This window comes from Falco peregrinus, chromosome 5 (assembly GCF_023634155.1).
Source record: "Falco peregrinus isolate bFalPer1 chromosome 5, bFalPer1.pri, whole genome shotgun sequence".
NCBI classification, from domain to species: domain Eukaryota; kingdom Metazoa; phylum Chordata; class Aves; order Falconiformes; family Falconidae; genus Falco; species Falco peregrinus.
In genome coordinates, this window is record NC_073725.1 from 108,346,356 (window position 1) to 108,367,083 (window position 20,728).

The following is a 20,728-nucleotide window of genomic DNA, read 5'->3' on the forward strand; positions in this document are numbered from 1 at the left end:
TGACTGATGTAACAGACCTGGCTAAGCTCTCCAAATTGGCCAGGAGCACCAACACAAGCACAGCCCATGTGTAAGTTGACTTCATTGACTTTTCCTTGTTTGTACCCAGGATGGATTTTGCCTTTAGTTACTAAAACAGGCTCACAGAGAAAGGCCCAAGAAGGATGTGGATGGGCAGATGAGTGGGGCAGGATGGGCTGGCATCGCCAAGTGCCAGTGGTCCTCACCTCCTGGCGTGGAGCTGCCCATCCCCACCTTTGGGAGCCCATGAGGCAGCTCTGCACAGTGGCCCTGATCCTGCAAATATTTTGGCATGCACATAATTCACATCTCTGTCAGTGTGCCTGGGACCAGCACTTTAATCATGCCACTCCGTGGGTTTAACCATTTGGAGGCCCAGGGATTTGTTCTTCATTTCTTGTCTCAGGGAGGAATGTAGGTTGAATTCAGCATTAAGATCCTGCCTTGATATCAGCTGTTCCCTCTTAAATTAAATATTATTACCTGCAAACATTTCCTTTTAGCACTGGGAGCCGTTTGCTTGGTGTACTTTGTTGAAATGTCACCATATGAATTACTGAAAGTAATTTAAATATTTAAAGACATATACTGCAAGACTAATTTTATTTTGAAATACTGAGCCAGACTCGCAGTTGATGCAGCAGATAACAGCTCAGCCTGGCACCCCTGGTTCCTGTCCCAGTTCTTTAATTGAATAATTTGCATTTCCAACACCTTTCACCCAACAAGTTGGGGGTCTGAGATTTATTTCTTTTCCCAGCCAGAATTTCTTCCTTCTTTGAGACCTTGCAGCCCCTCCAGGATGGGTGTGAGTCCCTTGGTGGGCTCCTCTCCCACCCACCCACCCACCCACCCATCCATCCATCCATCCATCCATCCATCCATCCATCCATCCATCCATTCACCTTGGCTGCCCTTCTGGGGCATCTGCCCCATAGGGCAAACCCTAGGAGACATAACATCAGAAATGCCAGGGCCTCAGCAGAAAAGGCCGCAGCATTCTCGTATTTCACGTTTTCCAGCTAGAGTAGATTCCCCTACCGACACAACCTTTTCATCTCTTGTTATCTTTATGAATAGCTTAAAAAAAAAAGCTTTCATTTCTGGCACACCGGCCATGCTGCTGAAGAGCTGTTCCTCTTCCACCTCCTTCTTCACCCACTCAGATGAAAAGCTGCAGGTAATGTTGGGGAGTAAATGAAAGGCTTTCCATGGGGAAGTAAGCTAAAATAGTAAACAAAAGGCTGATTCTTAAGAGTAAACCAGCTGAAGATGTCACCAGGAAAACACGATGATGAAACACTCCTCGTCTTCGGAAATTACCTTACATGGTGTTGGAAATTACCTTCTGACTCAACCGGCTCGGTGCGTCTGATGCCACTTTGCTAACAGCTTTTACTTGACCTGCATACCCGTGGTTTTCAAGGAAATAATGTTCCCTGTGAGAACTGCCACCACCCAGACCCAAGCCTTCTCTACCTTTGCTGAGAAAAGCTTGGGTTAGGTGGATGCTGTGATTTCTCCAGCTCCTGGGAGCAGCCCACCCCGATGAGCTGTGCTCCTACCACTGTGTCCTGCTGGCCAGCTGGTTTGTGGGGCTGGGGCCATCTCGCTGCACGCTGAGCTGCGTGGGCACACCCAGAGGCTGCTTGGCTTTGATCTCACATCTCTGCCTGCCATCTCCCATGGGTCTCCTAACACAAGGTCCAAGTTGCCTTTTAATCATGCTGCAGGCATCTCCCTGGAGCGTTCATCTTGCCTGATGCCCCTCTCCCTTCAGTGATGAGTCTGGCTTCTTACACAAAGCTGGTGACTCATTCCACAGGATATGTTTGCTTAGAAGTTGCCTGGTCAACTCTTTCTCTCATCACTGCTTCCTTGCTTTTCACGTTTGGAGTGAAGAAAGAGTGACACACAGGCACAAAGCATGCATGTGCTGAAATGGCACAAGCTGCTTGCAGGATCTCTTTCCTTGTGCTCTGTGTGTCCCCAGGCCATGTGTCCTCTGCCGTTGTGGTCAGTGGTCAGATATGGAGAAGCATGTATCTCAAAGCCCATCCTATTCTCCCTGCTCCACCACTTGAGTTATTAAGTTATGTGAGTTCTCCCTGCCACCCCAGCTTTGCACATGTCCCAGGGCTATCCCAGCTGTAGCAGCTGCCTGTGAAAGCTGGGCTGTTGTTACAGCTGGGAAAGCTTCCCACCACGTCCCCTTTGGCCATCGAGGCTGGCCCCTCTAAGCCATGTTTGAGCAAGCTCCAGACCCCCAAGAACCTTTCAGAGATGTTGCTGTCAGCAGGCATGACAATGCATGTGGTGTCTCAGATGGGATCTGACAAGTGCCACTTGTGCAGTGCTTTTTTGTGCCGATATCATCCAGGATCTCGTCCATTGTGTTTGCTGGGGTGCTAGGCTGGGCTGAGGGTCCAGCAAAGCTCCCGCGGCTTGGCTGTTGTGAAATAGGCAAATTGCTTGATGCTGCACTGAGGGGCTTTGGAGGACATCTGGGAAAACTGTGGCATCTTCCCCCCCAGCCCACAGCACAGCAAGGAACCATGGGACCCATCTTTGCCGTGGCTCAGCAGCTGGGCAGGCACAGCAAGACAGGACCACGGCACTCAGAGGACAGGTCTCCTTTGCCACACTATGCCAGTGTGTCCTTCCCGGTGCACAGTGAGATGAACTAAAAGCAGGTTGAATGGTCATGCTCAGAGTGTTGGGGTTAGCAGCACAGAGTCCAGCTGGAGGCCAGTGGTGTGCCCTGAGGGTCAGCACTGGGACCAGTATTAACTTCTTGAATAGTGACCTGGATGATGGGACCAAGTGCATCAGCTTTTAAAAGCTACAAAGCTGGGGAGGAGCAGCTGATCCATCAGAGGGTCATGCTGCCATCGAGGGACCTCGATGGGCAGAGAGGAGCTTCATGAAGTCCAGCAAAGCGAAGTGTGAACTCCTGCCCCTGGAGAGAGATAACCTCATGCACCAGCACACACTGAGGGCCATCCAGTTGGAAAACAACTTTGCAGGTAAAGACCTGGGGGCATCCTGGTGGACAACAAGTTGACCATGAGCCATCAATGCATTCTCACAGCCAGCAACATCATGGGATGCATTAGGAAGAGCATTGCCAGCAGGCCAAGGGAGAAGAAGGAAGGTTTTGATTCCTCCTTCACCACCAAGCACTGCTGCCACTGGTGGAAACTGGACTTGCATCTTGTGGGTGTTCAGGTGCTTCTTGCAAACTCAGGTCCAGCAGAGTGCGGCATTTTAACCCTATTTCAAGGGTCAGGAAACAGGACACAGACAGAGGGAAGGGACCTGTCCAGCACCACACAATTAGGCCAGTGGTGACTGAGAAGGGACCAGCCTCTTCCCTGAGAGCTGGTCCGGTTCCCCCTGTGCTGGGTCATGTTCTTGCAGGTCATATATGTGTACCCAAGTGTGTCAAACAGCCTCGACCAGTGATTGGCAGGGATTGCTGAACAAGTTCACAGAAAATTGGAATTTTGATAAATATATATTTTAAAAAAGGCAAGCAAAAAAGACATTGTCCCAAGAGATGCTTTGTGTTCAAAGTAAAACTTTGTTTCCTGCAAACTAAACTTTTTTGGGAAAAAAGTGAGGTTCAGCTGAACATTACCAACCCAGGGAGGAAAACAGAAGTCGTTTTCCCATGTTCTGAAAGGGGAACAAGGCTCTTTCTCCTGAAACACTTCACAGAAATGGCTTCTTGGGTTTTGTTCAGTTTTATTTTAATCGCAACGAGGGGTTGCAAAACCAGAGGACTTGATGCAAGAAAAAAACCTCAGGAACTGGAGCATCTTCATGGATGGCCAGTAAAACTTCTCAGTGAAAAAGCGGTGTTGCCACAGCATAGGTGGTGAGATCTCAAAGTGGGGCAGGACCCTGGGTTGCCCATCCAAATACATCCAAACCAGAACAACTGTGTCAATGAAAAGCACTGCTGCGCGGGGGTATGCACAGGCTGGGAGACCTGCCCTGCTCATTGGAATAAGAGTATATGAACAAAGATTGACTTCAAAGCCACCCATGGTGAGAAGCAGCAGCACGGTACAGCCTCCTTCCCCAGTATCTCTGCATCGGCTAGGGGATTAACTGGTGCAGTTTGGGGTTTGGTTGATAGGCAGGGATGTGGTGCACCGCCACATTGCTGAGTCTGTCTCTGAGCTTGTCACCCTGTAAATCCCAGGCAGCACTGCCAAAGCCACCAGGAGTGCCTCACTTGTCAGCAGCAGGGAGAAGGCCTGGCAGGGTTCACGTCTTCTCGCAGGACCAGGCTGAGGAGCAGTGACCACCCGGCTCAGGGTGGAGAGGGAAGCCTGGCCTGGTATTTGGTGGCCTTGCTTGAAACCAGAGCCAGCAACAGTGTGGAGGGAGAGTGTGAAGGCTGGCGAGCCAAAGCCTGGCAGTGTCACCATGTCTTCTCTTGGCTTCTCTCACCTTCTCCCACTGGAGGGACAGGCTGGGCGCTGGAGGGGCCATGCACCACTGTCCCCGGGAGGCTCTGCGCTGCCTGCACCCAGCCCAGCTGCTTTCCCTGCCCCAAGCCAGCATCCCAGCAGCAGCTTGGGAGACATGGGCGAGGGGCACAAAACTCACCCCCTGGCATGTATGGGGGGGAGCTGGGTTAGGAACACAGAGCTGGGTGCAGCCTGCGCCCGCCCTGCTCATTCACAGCCCTTCCTCGTGGGTGGCGAAGCTGCTTTCGCAATTGTTTCCTGTGAAAAGCCTGCACCAGGAAGCTTGCCACTTAGCCTCCTTGAAAAAGAAATATTTCTCTGCAGGAAATTGCTTCTTGAAAACAGCCAGGCCGCCTCGGAGAAGCTGCCGAGGATCTGACGTGTGCACAGGGCGGGCAGCCGAGGATGCTGAAACTGCGGAGCTGGGGAGGCGATGGAGACTTGAGCGGATCAGAGGGGAGGTGCTCAGATAGCACCAACAGGTCCTGCTGCCTTGGGCGATTTCTCTCTTGACTATTTTCTAAGGAGGATGTAAAGGAATTATAGAGGACTGTATGAAAAAATTATTTGTAAAAAGGTTATAATGATTGCTAAAAACATAAGGTATGAAATGTTAAAAAAAAAGGGGGGGGAATTGTAGAAGAATGAAGCTGGGTTAATTATCACTGATAATATACAGGTGTGGGCTGGCTTCAGGGGCGGCGGGTTGGCCGATGTAGACAAGGTGCAGCTGTGGCTGGTTCTGTTAAGGGGTTGAGAGCCAATGGAGAGAGCAGCTGTGGGAGAAGCAAGAGAAGAGACAGTGGGCCCTGGATGAGGTGAGACAAGGAGAAGGCAGCAGAGGGACTGTACGAAGAGTGTGTTGGTATGAGATGGTAAAAGACCTTGTGGCAGCTTGATAGTTTGGAGAGTGCTGTGACAGGTGGAAGGGCTTTTTTTGGCATACAAAAGGCGGAGGAATGATTATAAATGGGGTATGTAGGTATATACTGAACTACATGCTGTGCAGTCTGTGTCCAATACATGCATAAGACAGGCTTGAGAGTAGATGTTAGTGGCTTTTTAAGTCCCATAAATACCCTGCCCTGCTCCATTACTGCAGTGATGGACTCTGGAGGCTTTAATGTCAAAGGGAGCATTGAACCTCCCTGTCCTCTAATCCTTCACAGGGGAGGATTTTGGAAGGATAGTGGCACATGGCTTCCACGCCTGCTCATTTAAAGCCCATTGCTAAAAGGACAAATTATCTTAAATATCTCCGGTTTTTCCTCTGGGAGGACTCTGGAGCCCAGGAAGCTGAGGCAAGGAAGAAGGGAAGTGGTCATTGCTCAACTATGTTTTCCCATTTTAATCAGGTTGGAGCTGCTCTCCCTTGCTGGTGGAACTCATGGGGGCTCTTGGCTCCTGCTTAGCATGAGTTGCCCTTCTCTCTTGAGTTTCACAGAAAGCGTGGGGACCTTCCATATTTTTACATAACCAGCTATCCCAGCCAAACTGTTGTGAGAAGCTGGGCCAATATTTCCCAGAAAAATTACTTTTGGCTCCACTGATTGGATTTTTTACACCCAGATGGAAGCACAGCCTTTCCATAAAATGCGGAGGTTTCTTCAAACCATGAAGGTGGAGAAAGACTTTTCTTAGGTGCCCAGTAAAAGGATGAGTGGAAATGGGAACAAATTAAAGCATAGGATGTGGCAGTTAAGCATAAGAAAACACTCTTTCACTGTGAGGGTGGCCAAACACTGCATTGGGTTGTCCAGAAAAGCTGTGGAGTCCTTAGAGATATTGGACTACCTAACCGGGATGCAGTACCTGCTCCAACAGAGGCAAGACACAGGTTGGGCCAGACGCTCCTCAGAAAGACCTCCAGCCTCAGCCCTTCTGGGCTTCTGTAAGAGATGATCACAGAAACAGAAAAATGGGGTTCTTGGAGTCTTGATTTTTGCTGCAGATATGTTGAACCGTGTTCCCCAAGGTTTGCAGCACTCTGTATGCAGCTTTACCCCTCTGCGATTGCCACAGAGCTTCTAGGTCTACCTGAAGAAGTGCACCGTGGAAAGATGAGAACCAGGCCAAGGAGAAGGCTCCCACATCAGGTCGGGTTGCACAGATGCAAAGGTGGGACTGTTGCCTCCTGGCTGCACATGCCTACTGTCTTTGGCACAGGAGGAGTTGGTTTGCTTCTTCTGCAGGCACATGCCAGAGAATAATTTTCTTGTCTTTGGACCAGAATTCATTGACACATTTACATGAAAGTCTCCAGCTCTGCAGCAAAAGTGCATCTCTGAGAGGCAAATGATGCCATGCCCATTTAATAGAGGCAAAATGTTACCACCCAGGGACCTGGTGGTACAGGCTGCACGTGCTTATGGCTGCCCCATGCTTTATAAGATGCTCCACAAAGTTTTCTGCTTGTGGCAGTTCTTCCTCAGCCTACATCTACCTGCCTTTGCTGGGGCAGCAGGGGAAAAGATGCTTATCAGGTCTCAGCATCCTAGCAGGATGGGGCCCACCAGAGACTTTGCCCTGAAGCAGGGCTGTGTTGGGAAGGATGAATCTGTTCCCATCACCACGTCAGATGCCTGCAGTGTCAGAGCTGATGCTCCACGGGGCCAGCTTACTGCAGAAAAGAGAGCACTGCACTTAGATCTTCCTGCTGAGCATTTGTGGGTGAAATGCTTCACCAGGCCAAAGTCATCTGACATTTTTCTTGGGGGTGGGTGAAGCTAATGAATCCAGATTAGGCAATGCGGAGGCTGGGAAGCTAGATTTCTGCTGAATATATATGAAGACAAATGTAAATTCTAAACTTTCTAGGAGTATTTTTACCCCGGCTCAGTGTTAACATTGATAAAAATAGTCACAAATTAGTGCAGGAGTAGAAAGCAAATTTGGGGCTTTTTTTTTTTTTCCCCCTGTTAAAACCATGCATGTATTTCTCTACCAGGAGTTAACTTCTTACATATATTAATGAAACATGGGGTAAATCATCAACAAGTGCCCTTCCCTGACAAAATAACTGCTACCTCAATTAAGTAATTAGGAAGGAAAGCTGAAGTTCAGTAAAAGCTTTTATTTTTTTTTTTAAAGATAGAAAAAAGTGATTTAGTCCAAGAAACTCAGTGCTGCAAGAGGATGTTAACATCACATCAGCCCACCTCCCTTGTTCCTTAGCTCCCAAATGCTTGCAAAGGTGATGGGGAGGCACTAGCCCCATTCCACAGATGAGAAGAGTGCAGTATGGAAAATTGTGATTTCACTTAATGTCACAAAGCAAACCAGAAGCTACCCTGGGAGCCCAGGTCATCCAAGCAAATTTCCAGCTGCAATACTACTCGCAAAATACTGCCTCAAGTTGTCAGTCTGTCCTTAAACTGCCAGGAAGAAGCATAGTCTCTGGTACTGATGGATATTTGACCACAGGTACCTGAGACAGGTGAAGATTCCTGCTAGAAGGAGCTTAATAACTTCATGGATTGATGTCTGGGCCATGAATCATACCTGATACTTGTTATTAGATGTTGAAAACAGCTGACTGAGCAGTGGGAAAATAAGTCCTAGTAAGGTTTAGCTGTTACAGCCCAGAGTTGTTGGGGGAAGGGCCACCTTGACAGCTGAGACTGGAAGGAAAATCCTTTTGGGGTGCAATGTTGTTGAGAAAGTGCATGTTAAAAAGAGAAAAAAATAAAAAGCAAAGACAGACTTTTCAGAGGTTCATTTTTAAGAAGAAAATGTGGTTTAACTTCTGAGCACCTTCTGACTGCAAATACCTTTTGCTTTACTCTTCATATCCTTGGGAACCCTAGCCGCCTTCTAAGCTGTAGTTGGTACCATGAGCCCCCCTCATGGTATGACATCTTCTGCCCTTTACTCAGACCCTGGCTCAAAGTAGCAACTGTCACATCTTTGGGAGCAATGCCACCACAGGGGCTATGTCAGAACCTGGAATAAGTTCTGGGTAGATATCTGGTAACAATGCCTTTACCTCACATTCTGCCATGACTCATGGTCTTTGTTTCTAAAACGCAAGATGAAGAAGACCCAGGTGGAAGAGACATCAAAACACAGCCTGTGGGCTCGGCAGTCAGAGAACTTGCGAAAATAGATGCGGTGGCAATGGAAACGGGGAGCCCAAGATGGCAGCTGCCATGGCATCACAGTAGACTGGAATGGATGAGAACAAAAGCAAGCCAAAGCCAAGCCGGCAAGATGTGGCTGTGGGCGTGGGGAAGTCGCTAGTCACTGTGCTGGCCCTTGGGCAGAAAGACCATTGGAGGAGAGAGCCTTTCTGCAGCTGAACACTGACCAGAAAGATGGACGTGACCATTTATATGAGAAACCCAAGGCCAGCTGTGGTATGGCACAGCGACGATGGCAATCTGCGTGTGGAGTGGTTATGGCTTTGTGCTGTGCTTGCCGCAAGCACTCGGGACTCCTTGGAGCTAAGCCGAAAGCTGTTTATTTCTGGACACGTGCTGATTGTCCAGCTGTCAGCAAAGCCATGTACATGGTGAGGCAAACACCACCAAGCCCCTCGAGCCCCTGGCAGCCCCACTGTGCTGATGGAGGCACTGGCACACAGCATCCTGGACCCCAGATCTGCCATGCTTTGGGAAACCTCGAGCATGTGAGGTGCCTTCTCCTTGGGAGGCGGTTCGAGGGGGGATGCCCACGCTCTCTGCAGAGAAGAGATGCCGTCTTTCATACAAGCAATGCCCCTGGAGGGCAGCCCCGGCTGCTGCGGGCAGGATGCAGGGCCTGGCAAAGGATGCCCGGCGCTGGGGGGGGCGGTGGGTGGCTCTGGCTGGTGGCTGAGGTGCATTTCGGAGCGGCTGACTCCAGAGGGCAGCATGCCGACAGGCTGGCCCGCGCTGCCCGCGCTGCCCGCCCTGCCCGCGCTGCCGGCGGGGCTGCAGCCGGGAATCACCGGGGCGAGCCGTGTTCCCCACGGCCCGGGGGGGGAATCTCTCCCAATGTCCCTAAGCTCCTGGCTGGGCAGGCAGAGGGTGCCACACCGGTGTTACGTGAGATTATTTTACTTTCGCCCTCATCAGGGAGAAATCTGGGCTTGCCTCTGCAGGTGGTGAGCCCGGAGCTTGTCCCGAAACTGATGTGGTTGCTAATGCGACCGCAAAATGGAGGTGAGACATTTCTCTTCTGGTTTCACAGCACCACATGCCGGCGGTTACACCTGCCTCCCCCTCGCCGAGGAGTCCCCATAAGATTCCTGGACACTGTTTGCAGTACGCTAAGGGCTTTGGCTGCAGATGTGAGTCCTTTGCATAACCCGCTGCTGTTCCCCTTATGAATTGAAGGTGCTTTGCTAAACAGAAAGGTCAGCTATTTTCACTGTGACTGTGGCTTGCATAAGAACCTCAACATCCTCTGCTGCAAGAGCAGCCTTAGTAACTTCCTACTGCAACACTGAATCACAATAGCTTCCCACAGCAACCAGCGGTAAAAATAAACTGGGCAAGGGGAAGTGGACAGCTTCTGCTGTTCCGCTTTCTTGGGCACACTTGAGTCACAAAAAAAAAAGTGATGTAGAGCGAGCCGTTTATTTTGCTGATGCCGATGAAATCCACGAACGGTTCAGAGCACAGGCCCGCTGAAATCATGAAGTGTTTTGCAATGGGATGCTCATCGTGCTCAAAGTTAAGCATGTGCTCAAGTGCTGTGTTGAGTCTGTATTTTCATCAGGATTCAGACTTAGGAATTAGACTAAAAGGAGACAGGGACTCCAGCTTTTGTGCCGCTTTTGTACTGAAGACACAGGGAAATGGCCTCCTTGGGATATTTTATGTGTTGAGGGTATATAAATGACCACTGGGGAAACAGTGGTTCTGTTATGGTTTCAGTAGTAGATCTTGGCTTTGAGAAAAGCAGAACTTGACTGGATGAAAAGTGTCTTCAAACACAATCCAATTTGTAGTCTTTGCCTTGAGACAGCACCATTTGAACAGCACAGTTTTAAACAACATTATGACTAAAACTGTGTGTGTGTGTGCGCGCACGCGCACACACACACATATGTTTGTTTGTGTGGGTGTTTTAAGGAACAAGATCTGTTACCCAAGATCCAGCCCAGGTCTTGAAATTCAGCCAGCTGGGGAAAAAACCCTGTTGAGACCTAGTGAGGTTGCTGATCCTGGGAATCTGCTGGTGACACAGACCCTGGCTGTTCCCTTTGTAATGGTATTTGCTGAGAATGTTTGTAATAAGAGGTAGAAGAGAACACAAGATAGGAAAAAAAAGGAATGGGTCATCTGTCCCAGACCAGGGAGGATGATCTATTCCCCTTCCCACTCATGCCCACCGGAATTTGGAGAGCAAGACCTTGTAGGATAACCCAGGTGAGAAGGGACCACAGGAGGGCTCTAGTCAAACCTCCTGCTTAAAGCTGGGTCGGCCCTGAGGTCAGCCCAGGTTACTCAGGGCTGTGCCGAGTCAGATCTTGAAAACCAACAAGGATGGAAATTGCACAACCTCTCTGAGCAACTCATCAGTGTTTGACTGCCTGCATGGTGAAAATAGACTGCAACAGAATCAGCTCATACAAACCCACATTTTTAATGTCATCCCGCTCATTAAAAAGAGAAAGATCAAATTTATTTTGTAACAGGCACAGTTTGCATGAGGCATGGAAAACTGGTACCAGAGGACTGGTTCACAGGAAAAGGCACGTAAAAGATAGAAGGAAACCAGAAGGATGCCTCCAGTTACTTTCCTGTCTTGAAATTTTGATTTTGCAGCATGAAAGGTTTGTATTTATAGTAGTGGATACTAATAGGGAAGATAGTCTAAAAATAACCGAGGATGCACAGATAAAATCATCTATTTTGAAGCTCATTCTGATAACGAAAGGGAATCCGGAGGTTTAATGAGTCTCAGTCAATTTTCTTTGGGAACGGTGCGTTGCTGCCAAAGACCGAGGCGGGGCCGCGCACGACCCACTCAAAACCCACGCAGGCCTCCCCGCCCCCCGGCCCGCCTCACTTCGCTGCCGTAACCTTCTACTAAACTTTTGGCTGAAAGCTGGCGGCGGGGAGGGGGCGGCGGGGCCGGGCGGGCTGACTGGGCCCCGGGCTCCCCGCAGCCGGGGCCAGGGTCCGCAGCCCCCGCGCGCCTTCCCGCGCTCTGCCCCCCGCCGCCGGCCCCGCCCTCTGCCCATATAGGGTGAACCCGCGTCCCCCCGCCGCGCCTCATTGGCGCTGGGGGCGTGGCGGGAGGCGGTGACGCGCATGGGGGGCGGGGTCTCCGCTCGGGGCCGCGCCGCCCGGTGCGTGTGCGCGGAGCCGCGCCGAGCCGAGCCGCGCCGCGCCGGGCGGGGCATGCTGCCGCTCGGCCGGCCCCGCTGCCCGCCCCGCCTCCCGAGGCATGACACGCCGAGCCGCCGGCGAAGCGCCGCTTTAATTGAGGCCGCCGGGATGGGGCGCACCGCGTAGGGCAGAGCGGGGGCCGCCGCGCTCCGGGCCGCAGGCAGCGCGCACCTACGGCCGTGCGGAGCGGCGCCGCGTCCGGCACAGCGTGAGCCCAGCCCCGGCCCGGGGGAGCGGCGGAGCGGGGCCGCGTCCCGGCCGCTGCGTGGGTGGCCGGTGGGCCGGGCGCTGGCGGCCGCCGCTGCCGAGCCCCATGAAAACGCAGGTCTGGGGGAGCTCCCCGCGGGCGCCCATGGCTGCGGCGATGCCGTGCAAGAGCGCGGAGTGGCTGCAGGAGGAGCTGGAGTCGGGCGGCGGCCGCTCGCTGCTGCTGCTCGACTGCCGCCCCCACGAGCTCTTCGAGAGCTCGCACATCGAGACGGCCATCAACCTGGCCATCCCCGGGCTCATGCTCCGCCGCCTCAAGAAGGGCAACTTGCCCATCCGCTCCATCATCCCCAACCACGAGGACAAGGAGCGCTTCGTCAAGCGCTGCAAGGCCGACACCGTGCTGCTCTACGACGAGGCGACCGCCGACTGGCAGGACGGTGGTGCCGCCACCTCCGTCCTGGGGCTGCTGCTCCAGAAGCTGCGCGATGATGGCTGCAAAGCCTATTACCTGAAAGGTGAGGTGCCCCCAGCCCTTCCGCCAGCCCCCTCCTGCTCCCGCAGCCCGTGGCCGGCGTCCCCCCGTGTCCCCCCGCAGCCCCCAGCCGGCCCCTGCATCGCTGGGCGCCCATCCCTTGCCCAGCCGGAGGTGGCTGGGTTGTTTTCTTTCCTCGCCCACCTCCCTCTGCCTGATTTATTTTTATTTTTACACAGATACGTATTCACATCCCCCCTACACTGCATCCTGCTTTAATCCCCCGCACAAAATGGTCGCAGGCTGGAAGTGGCCGGGAGCGCCCTGCTTCTCCTGCGTCGCCTCCCCGGCAGCGGCAGGAGGGGACGCCCCCACCTCTGCCGCCGGGGCGTCCCCTCGGCGCTGCCCTGTCCCAAGCCGACCCCGGCTGGGCACTGTCGCCCCCTCCCCCCCCCCCCCCCCCCCCCGCCCCGGTGGCGCCCCTCGCTCCGCTCCCCAGACGGTGCCTTGCGGCGGCTCCCCACACCGGCGCCAGGCTCCGCTCCAGCCCCTCCGCAAAGGATGGCCAGACTTCAGGGGGGCAGGAGAGGCCTCCCCTTTCCTTATTACCCCTCCCCCCCCCGAAAAAGCTAGCGCTTGGGTTTGTCTCCCCCTTTCCCTGGGAATGCCGGCGGCGCTGGGAGGGGGCAGCCCGGCGGCTCCCCGGGGCAGGGCGATGGGGGAGCGGGGAGCCCCGCACATGCCCTGCCGTGAGCGCCGGCGGTGATTTGGGCTTTGAGGTTGGTTGTTGGGGATTTTGGGGGGGGGAGTGGGGGTGGGATGTTGGATTGTTTTTGGCCATTTTGAAAGATCCCAGCAGGCCTCCCTCCGCAGCAGGCTGAGCAGAGCCCACAGCTGGGCTGCTGGGACCCTTCCCATCCTCCCAGTCCGGTCGCTGGGTGGCGGGTTTGAGGCAGAAATAACAGAGCGGAGGCGTGCGGGGGGAGGGGGGGGGGGCGGCGGGGGGAGAGTGGTGAGGAAAGTTGTTACTTGCAGCTCTTTAAAAAACACTGCTGCTTCTTGGTAGACCCTTTCTGGGTAGCCGGGGGAGCCCCGGGTAAGGGGTTGGGGTAGCAGGGGGACAGGCAGGTATTCGGGGACCAGCCTTAAGGGCTGCGCTGCCTGCACAAGCCTCCTTCAAAGGTGACATGGGGGGGGACGACACACACAAACTCAGGCGTTGATCCCGGTTCCCCCCTCCCTCCCTGTCCGTGTCGCCGGGGGAGCCCCCCACCCCCTCCCATCCCGGTTGGGGGTTTCCCGATGGGCTCTACTGCTCCTTCGCTTTGTCTTCCCTTTTCTCTCCGCGTCGTCCCCCTCCCTGGCAGGCAGGAGCAGCTTTGAAGTTACTCCTAAGCTCTCCCCGATGGGCAGGGGAGGAGCTAAGCCCCTTTCTCTGCCTTTTACCGGGAGCCTCGGTGGGAAATGTTTCCAATTAAAATTCCAAAATGGCTCCTCGGCGCTGTCTGGCGGCGCGGGGGGGGAGGAGGAGGACGAGGACGAGCCTTTTTCATGAATGGATGTGGCAGGAGCTGTCTGTCCTGCTCAGTGACCCTGCCGCAACCGCCGAACCCACTAACAAAGTTTCCAGGAGGCCTTTCTAATTAAACCATTTGTCAGTGTCAGGTACCGATGGCTGAGCTCCGGTTTAATATTGCCTGGAAGGGAGGTAGATCGGTGGGGTTTTTGCTTCCCTGCCTCTGCCTTCCTTCCCAAGCTGTTGAGCCAAGGAGCTGGAGGAAAGGGCTTAGGAGCAGACGCGAAGGGTCCCATCCCTCCTCAAGCCTGCTGCGGTTTGGGTGAAGGACAAACCTGCGACACTGCTCTGTCACAAAATGTGTTTGTAGTGCTAAAATAGGTGTGAGGATCACTCTTTGGCAAAACTTACGGTCTTTTTTCCTGCTTGAAGGTGAATTGTTTTGTTGGGTTTTAGTGCCTGGGTTGGGTATGTGGTGGTTGTTCTTGTTTTATCTTTTCAGATGCAGATACTTCTGTGCATTTCTGTCTAGGTGGCATAATAGCGCTTGCCTAAACAGCCCCAGACCACTATTTCTGAGGAGCTAAACAAGGCGAGATTGTCTCTTGCCATTGATTTTCTTTTTGGATGTTTGTTTCTTTTGCAACTGAAATTTGGCCCATGTTTATCACAAGCGGTATCAAACTTTGCAAGAAACACTGTGGTTTCCCAGGACCTGTTTGCTCAGTAGCAGGCTGACCAGGGAAGATGAGGGAGCAGGTAGATGCCTTTCTAGATGTGAAGTTGAAGGTATACTAACATCTTGCTGGCAAAGACCTGCTAAGTAACATGCACATGTGGCCAGGTAGAAGGATTTTCCATTCTGAAGAACAAAACATCTTTTTGGACTTGATGATCCAAAGGTCTCTTTCAATCTAAATGATTTTGTCTCTGCCTGTTCCCTTTCCCTTTTTCCTTTCCCCCTTCCCAGGTGGCTTTAACAAGTTTCAGACCGAATATTCGGAGCACTGCGAGACCAACCTTGACAGCTCCTCGCCCAGCAACTCTCCCCCGGCATCAGTTCTTGGCCTGGGAGGGCTGCGGATAAGCTCAGACTGCTCAGATGGTGAATCCGACAGGGAACCCAGCAGTGCCACAGAGTCGGACGGGAGTCCCATCCCTAACAATCAGCCTGCCTTTCCGGTCCAGATCCTACCTTACCTGTACCTGGGCTGTGCCAAAGATTCAACCAACTTGGATGTCCTGGGCAAATACGGCATTAAATACATCCTGAATGTGACTCCCAACCTGCCAAACATGTTTGAGCATGACGGAGAGTTCAAGTACAAGCAGATCCCCATCTCAGATCACTGGAGCCAGAATCTCTCGCAGTTCTTTCCCGAGGCCATTGCTTTCATTGGTAGGTAGTTGGCAGAACATGTCTTTTCATACTCACTGCTTGGGAATGTGGCAAGCCACTTCCCAGTGCTGTTACTTGTCTCTGGCCTCACCTCTCCAGGGCACAGCATCAGTGCTGGCTTAGGAGCTGAGCGTCGCCCTGTCGAGGTGCTGGGTAACACTGCTGGTGCCTGCTGCCCTGGCTGGGTTCAGGAAAGCTTCCTCTTCTAGATTCAGTCCTGCTGCAGCACCTCAGCCAGTTACCTGCGAGTGGTAGGACCAGCCCCGCTGTCTCTTGCCCTCGTATGAGTGTGCGCTTGTGTGGAATGGCTGAACCGAGGTAGAGGGAAGCTGCTTTGCCTGCTTTTCTGGGAATGAGTGTTGATGGGAGTTGCATTAATGTGACTGGTGCCAGCAATTCCTTAGCCCCAAGTGTGGTTACAGTCTTGCGAGGGGGGGGTGGGAGTGGTGCAGGGTGGTATTTTCCTCTGCTGAGAGGATTTGCTAGTCTAGTTGTGATCCTGCTGTAAGTTGCCCTAGCATAACTAACTCCTTGTATGGATACTTCTCCCAAGGTAAGTGTCAACACAATGAGTTAGTGATTATAATTACCCTGCAGAGCTCAGCTGGAAAAACCGCTGTGCAGACAGCCCCTGAGACGGCTTTGGCTGGTTGTGGGGAAGGGTGCAGGGAGGCAGGTCTTGGCTCCTAGGCTAGCATTCACTTTGAAAATTGCTCTCTTCTGTAAGAGGTGTCTGTCGGGCTGAGTAGGGATGTAGACTTCCAGCGTGGTCTGTGCTGTCTGCTTGTGACAGTTATTAGCCTAATCAGATCTGATTTATGGGGGATAAATGGCACAGGTAGTCATTACCACCATTAACTATTAAAAGACCTATGGGTTCATATGCGATTACAACTAGTGGTATATGTAAAGGAGAGGGGGACCTTTACCTTCAGACTGAAATCTGTGTAGCCTGTTTTGATGCTGCTTTGTTGCCCCTGTTTTGGACCCTGCTGCATGTGCTGGCTTGCTGTGCTGTACGGCCTGAAATGGGGCAGAGCTGTGCTAGGTCCTCTGCTGCTCTTCAGCCTTGGAAACCCTGGTTCCCACCTGCTCTCCTTTGCCCCCAGCTTCTGTCCTCTACTAATACGATTGTGGTCAGAAGCAGCAGCTTCAGTGTGGCAGCAGGGACCCATCTGATGTCCCGTCTGCACTTCCCACACGTGGTATTAAATGTCAGGGCTGAGGTACACGGTCCCTGCTGGCATGTGGCATTTGGGATCTGTCTGCTGCAGTCAGCCGATGTCTCTGAACACCGAACTTGTGCTTTCCAGTTCATGATAGGAAATGGAGGATTACCTCACTCTAAAACCCAACACCAAGAAATGCGACACAGGTCAGATGAAAGGCAAAAAAGTCTAGGAAAAATGTTGAATGGGGAGAGACTGGGGGGGGGGGGCTGGATATGGGGTGTGGGGGCATTGCCCACTGTACTGGAAATTCTTGCCTGGTCTTGGAGGCTGGGACAGAAAACCTGTTGTGGCTTGGGTCTGGATTTTGTTTTGCCTGCATCTTCTTTGCCCTTCCCTGTGCTTGTGGTGCCAGAGTGTCTCTTACCTCTGGCTTTGCCCGAGGATCCTCTTTCTCCTGCCACCTTCTCCCTCCCCGTCAAGCTCTCAGTCAAATGACTTAACTTCAAATAGGGCTGCCCAGAAGTAAGCAGCGCTGGGTACTTGCGTGCATTCAGCGCTCTCAGCAGCGTGTCCCTCTTTCAGCACTAAGATGTCAATTCATAAAGGGATCACACTGTTCTGGCTGTGCAAGAGACAATGAGTGTGTGTGTGCTTTTCAATCGGTGGCAAGGGAGGGGAAATTTCGTCGCTGTTCTCTCGCCATTTTTTGGTCCAGCTCGCATTCCTGCTCCCCACTACCATTCATCCTGAGAGTCTTCTCCAACACAAGCATTTGTTTGTAGTGAAGTGCGTTTCTGTCGATCCTAAAGAACAATTTCACAATAAGGGAAGTTCCTGCACTTCAGGCTTTGCTTAAATTGGCTTCGACTGCATTCGCGTAACTTTCCTAGTAGAATGAGGACAAGAACAGCAGAAGAGAATGGCTTGTGTGGTGCTGGGGCTGCAGCCTTGCATCGAGCACGCAGCATTCCCTGGTTAGTTGGTGTTGAGGTGGGTGTGCTGTGCCCCACCCCCAGCATCTCCCTGGAGCTGTTGTCTGCAGCTCCACCTGCCTTCTGTGGGTTATTCCATTTCCCTGAATGAAGGCTACTGATGCTCCCTAGGCAAGGGGTGTGTTGCGAGGCTTGATTAATACTTCCCAAGCACGTGAGATGCTTGGCCTTGCTGTATGGAATGGGAATATGCAGCTTTGCCGTGCAGTGGGAATACCTCAGGAGCCCTTTGGGGAGAGATGTGGGCGTCAGAGGGACACGAGATGGTGTCACTAGGAGCAAGGGATCCAGTTCTGGCAGTCATCCTGGTCCTGGGAGCTTGCAGCTGCCACCTGGCCCTGCTCCAAAGCCACGCGTTTTTGGTGCAGAATAATAGACTCCCCCTTCCCCTTGTCTTGTTTCAGATGAGGCCCGTTCCAAGAAGTGTGGGATCCTTGTTCACTGCCTCGCTGGCATCAGCCGGTCTGTAACAGTCACTGTCGCCTACTTGATGCAAAAACTCAACTTGTCCCTGAACGATGCCTATGACTTTGTGAAAAGGAAAAAATCCAACATTTCCCCAAACTTTAACTTCATGGGCCAACTCCTGGACTTTGAGAGAACTCTGGGACTCAACAGCCCTTGCGACAACCGCTCGCCAAGCGAACAGCTCTACTTCACCACCCCCACCAACCACAACCTGTTTCAGCTGAACACTCTGGAGTCCACATGAAGGGGATGCCACCTGGTCGGGAACTTGAGCATCGAATGGCTTCTCTTGAGCATTTCAACTCTTACAAAAGTATCTGTCTTGCCAGGCAGCTCTGAAACGACTAGCTTCTCTGGGCAGAGGTGCCTGATCGCTGCTTTAAGAAGGCTAATGCCGTTCATTAGTATCCTGATCAAAGTGGTTTGAAGAGGTAGTCTTTTTACAGGGGGTTATTTAATACGGGCGATGTTACAGCGTTTTGAACGCAGCTGTTACCGGCAATAACCGCTTTCCTGGGTGCATTGGGACTGTCAGAACACGCACACATGTGAAGAGCTACCGGGGGTTAGCTTGCTGTGGAAAGTGAGGAGATTTATGCACTTGGAAACCTTGAACAAAAGGTGTTGGGCCAAGACTGTTTTAAAACCCAAGTTTACTTTTTTTTTTGATTTTTAAGAAAAGAGAGGGTAGATCTTACTCGAGCTTTGGGTTCAAACTCTTTTTAAATATGTACGTTCCTGACTGTTTGTACAGACGAGGTTGCAAAACCAGTATTTTATTCTGTTTCTTGTTTGATCATTTATTATTTTTTTTTAATCAAATGTTTATATTGACCAAATGCATTTTGCACACTTTGTGAAGCCTTGGTATGTCCTGGCATATTACTGGGTACTCCAGAGAGAGATACATGCTGCTGCTGTTGTTGTTAGCATCTGGTAGGAAGCTTTGTTATGTGTGAAGGCCAGTTGGGCTTAAATGCAACCCCTTCACCACTCCTGCACTCACAATCACAAACTCTGCACTGATTCAGCCAAGGTGACTAAGCCGCAAGCTTTTTTTTTTTTTTTTTTTAATTCCACCCCTGCCAAAAACACTGTTTGCTATTGCCAGAGGTAAAACTTGTAGCCTCCAGAATTGGTAGAAGCATGTCTGAGCCCCACTTCGTTCTCTGCTGCCTGTTGACTGACTTAATGTCATCCAGCTGGCCCGAAACCATTCCAGCTTCCCGAGTACAGAAGGTGGTTGTGATGTTGGCGTTTCTTGTGCACACTCTATTCTTTCCCACGTGTGCGGGCTGGAGGGGGGAACACAGCGAGCGCCTGGAGCAGAGCAAGGATTGTGTAGCGAGATGGGACTGAATCGTCACGCATGGAGCGTGTGAAGGGAGTGAAGAGATGTGGAAATGATGAGTGTTGTAATAGAGAAATTTTTATATATATATATGAATATATATATATTAACTGGCAAATTCTGAGATGATTGGAGCTTTCAACAGAGGTTCTGGGTTTTTTTTCCTTCCTCTTTCGAATAACTATGCCGTGCCTTCTATTCTGAGAAGACTTGTTTATATTTCTGGCTAGTGTTTGGCAAACACCTTATACCAAGCTGGGAGGGGAGGAAGTGGTAATAATTTCTGGGAGGAGGGCAGAACGGATTTGGAGATTTCTTTATTGGCTGCAATGTAGTCCCTCCTTTCTCCCCCCTCCCTCTCCACTTTAACTCTCATGTAACTGAAAAAAAAAAAAAGCCACGGATTTTTTCTAAATATCCAGTTTTTTGTACTTTTTTCAAGAAAAAAAAAATAAAAAAAAATCTCCATCTGGAGGAATGTTTGACGCTGTCGCATCCTGAAACTGTTCTTTTTGTTAAAGTTGTTACCAGAATGTTGGAATGAGCTTCTCCTTGTTTTCTGGTTGTTTTTTGTTTGTTTGTTCGTTGGGTTTTGTTTGCAACAACGTTGGGATCGTGGGTCATTGGAAGGGAGAATGGGTGTAAGTATGGTTGTGAGTGAGAAAATTGAGAATATCCTAATTGCATCTTACCTCATGGAGGAATTTATTTTTTCAGGGATTTTTTGACAGTGCATCTGTATTGCATTACAGCTAAGCTGGTTTGTAAAGGCTTCCTGTGCTGTTAGTGGTCGTCTTCTTTAAAGGAAAAAAAAAAAAAAAAAGATGCATCTTCTGATTAGTACAAATGAGAGCTTGTTAGTGAGGAATGGTTCTGCTTTCTGAGTTATGAAGGAAAATTAGTGACCCTATATATACTGATCCAATATTGGGACTTTGTTTATATTGCAAATAAATATTATTTTTTCTTTAAAAATGATGTCGGTGTCAGATGCTTGTCTAGCCTCTGCCCCTATAAGGGCACGCTGCTCTTATCCGTTTTTTTATGGTTGATTTACTAGTCTTCTGTGACCATGAAGAGCATTTGCTGGGCAGTGTTAGAGTGTGGTGTTTGGTTTCATGCACAGCTTAAATTTTAAGACCTGTGGTAAAATGGAGAGGGGGAGGTGGGAGGATGAGGAGAGGGATAGGGGGTATTGGATAAACCCGAGAACAAAGGACAGCTTGAGAACGAGACCAGCTTTGACCTCAGCCATTCCGCTGTGCCAAAAATAAACAGATAAACTGAAGACACTTTTGTTCACCGTTTAAGCATGGCCTACAAAGGT

General features: G+C 51.3%; 1 protein-coding gene across 1 annotated transcript; it reads left to right on the forward strand.

Moving 5' to 3' along the window:
- Positions 1-11,777: 11,777 nt before the first annotated feature.
- On the forward strand, positions 11,778-20,379 carry DUSP7 (dual specificity phosphatase 7). The gene is made up of 3 exons (XM_005234571.4): positions 11,778-12,546; positions 14,990-15,418; positions 17,987-20,379. The coding sequence occupies exons 1-3, from the start codon at positions 12,135-12,137 to the stop codon at positions 18,292-18,294; spliced, it is 1,149 nt and encodes a 382-aa protein (XP_005234628.3). The 5' UTR covers positions 11,778-12,134; the 3' UTR covers positions 18,295-20,379.
- The last annotated feature ends 349 nt before the right edge of the window (positions 20,380-20,728 follow it).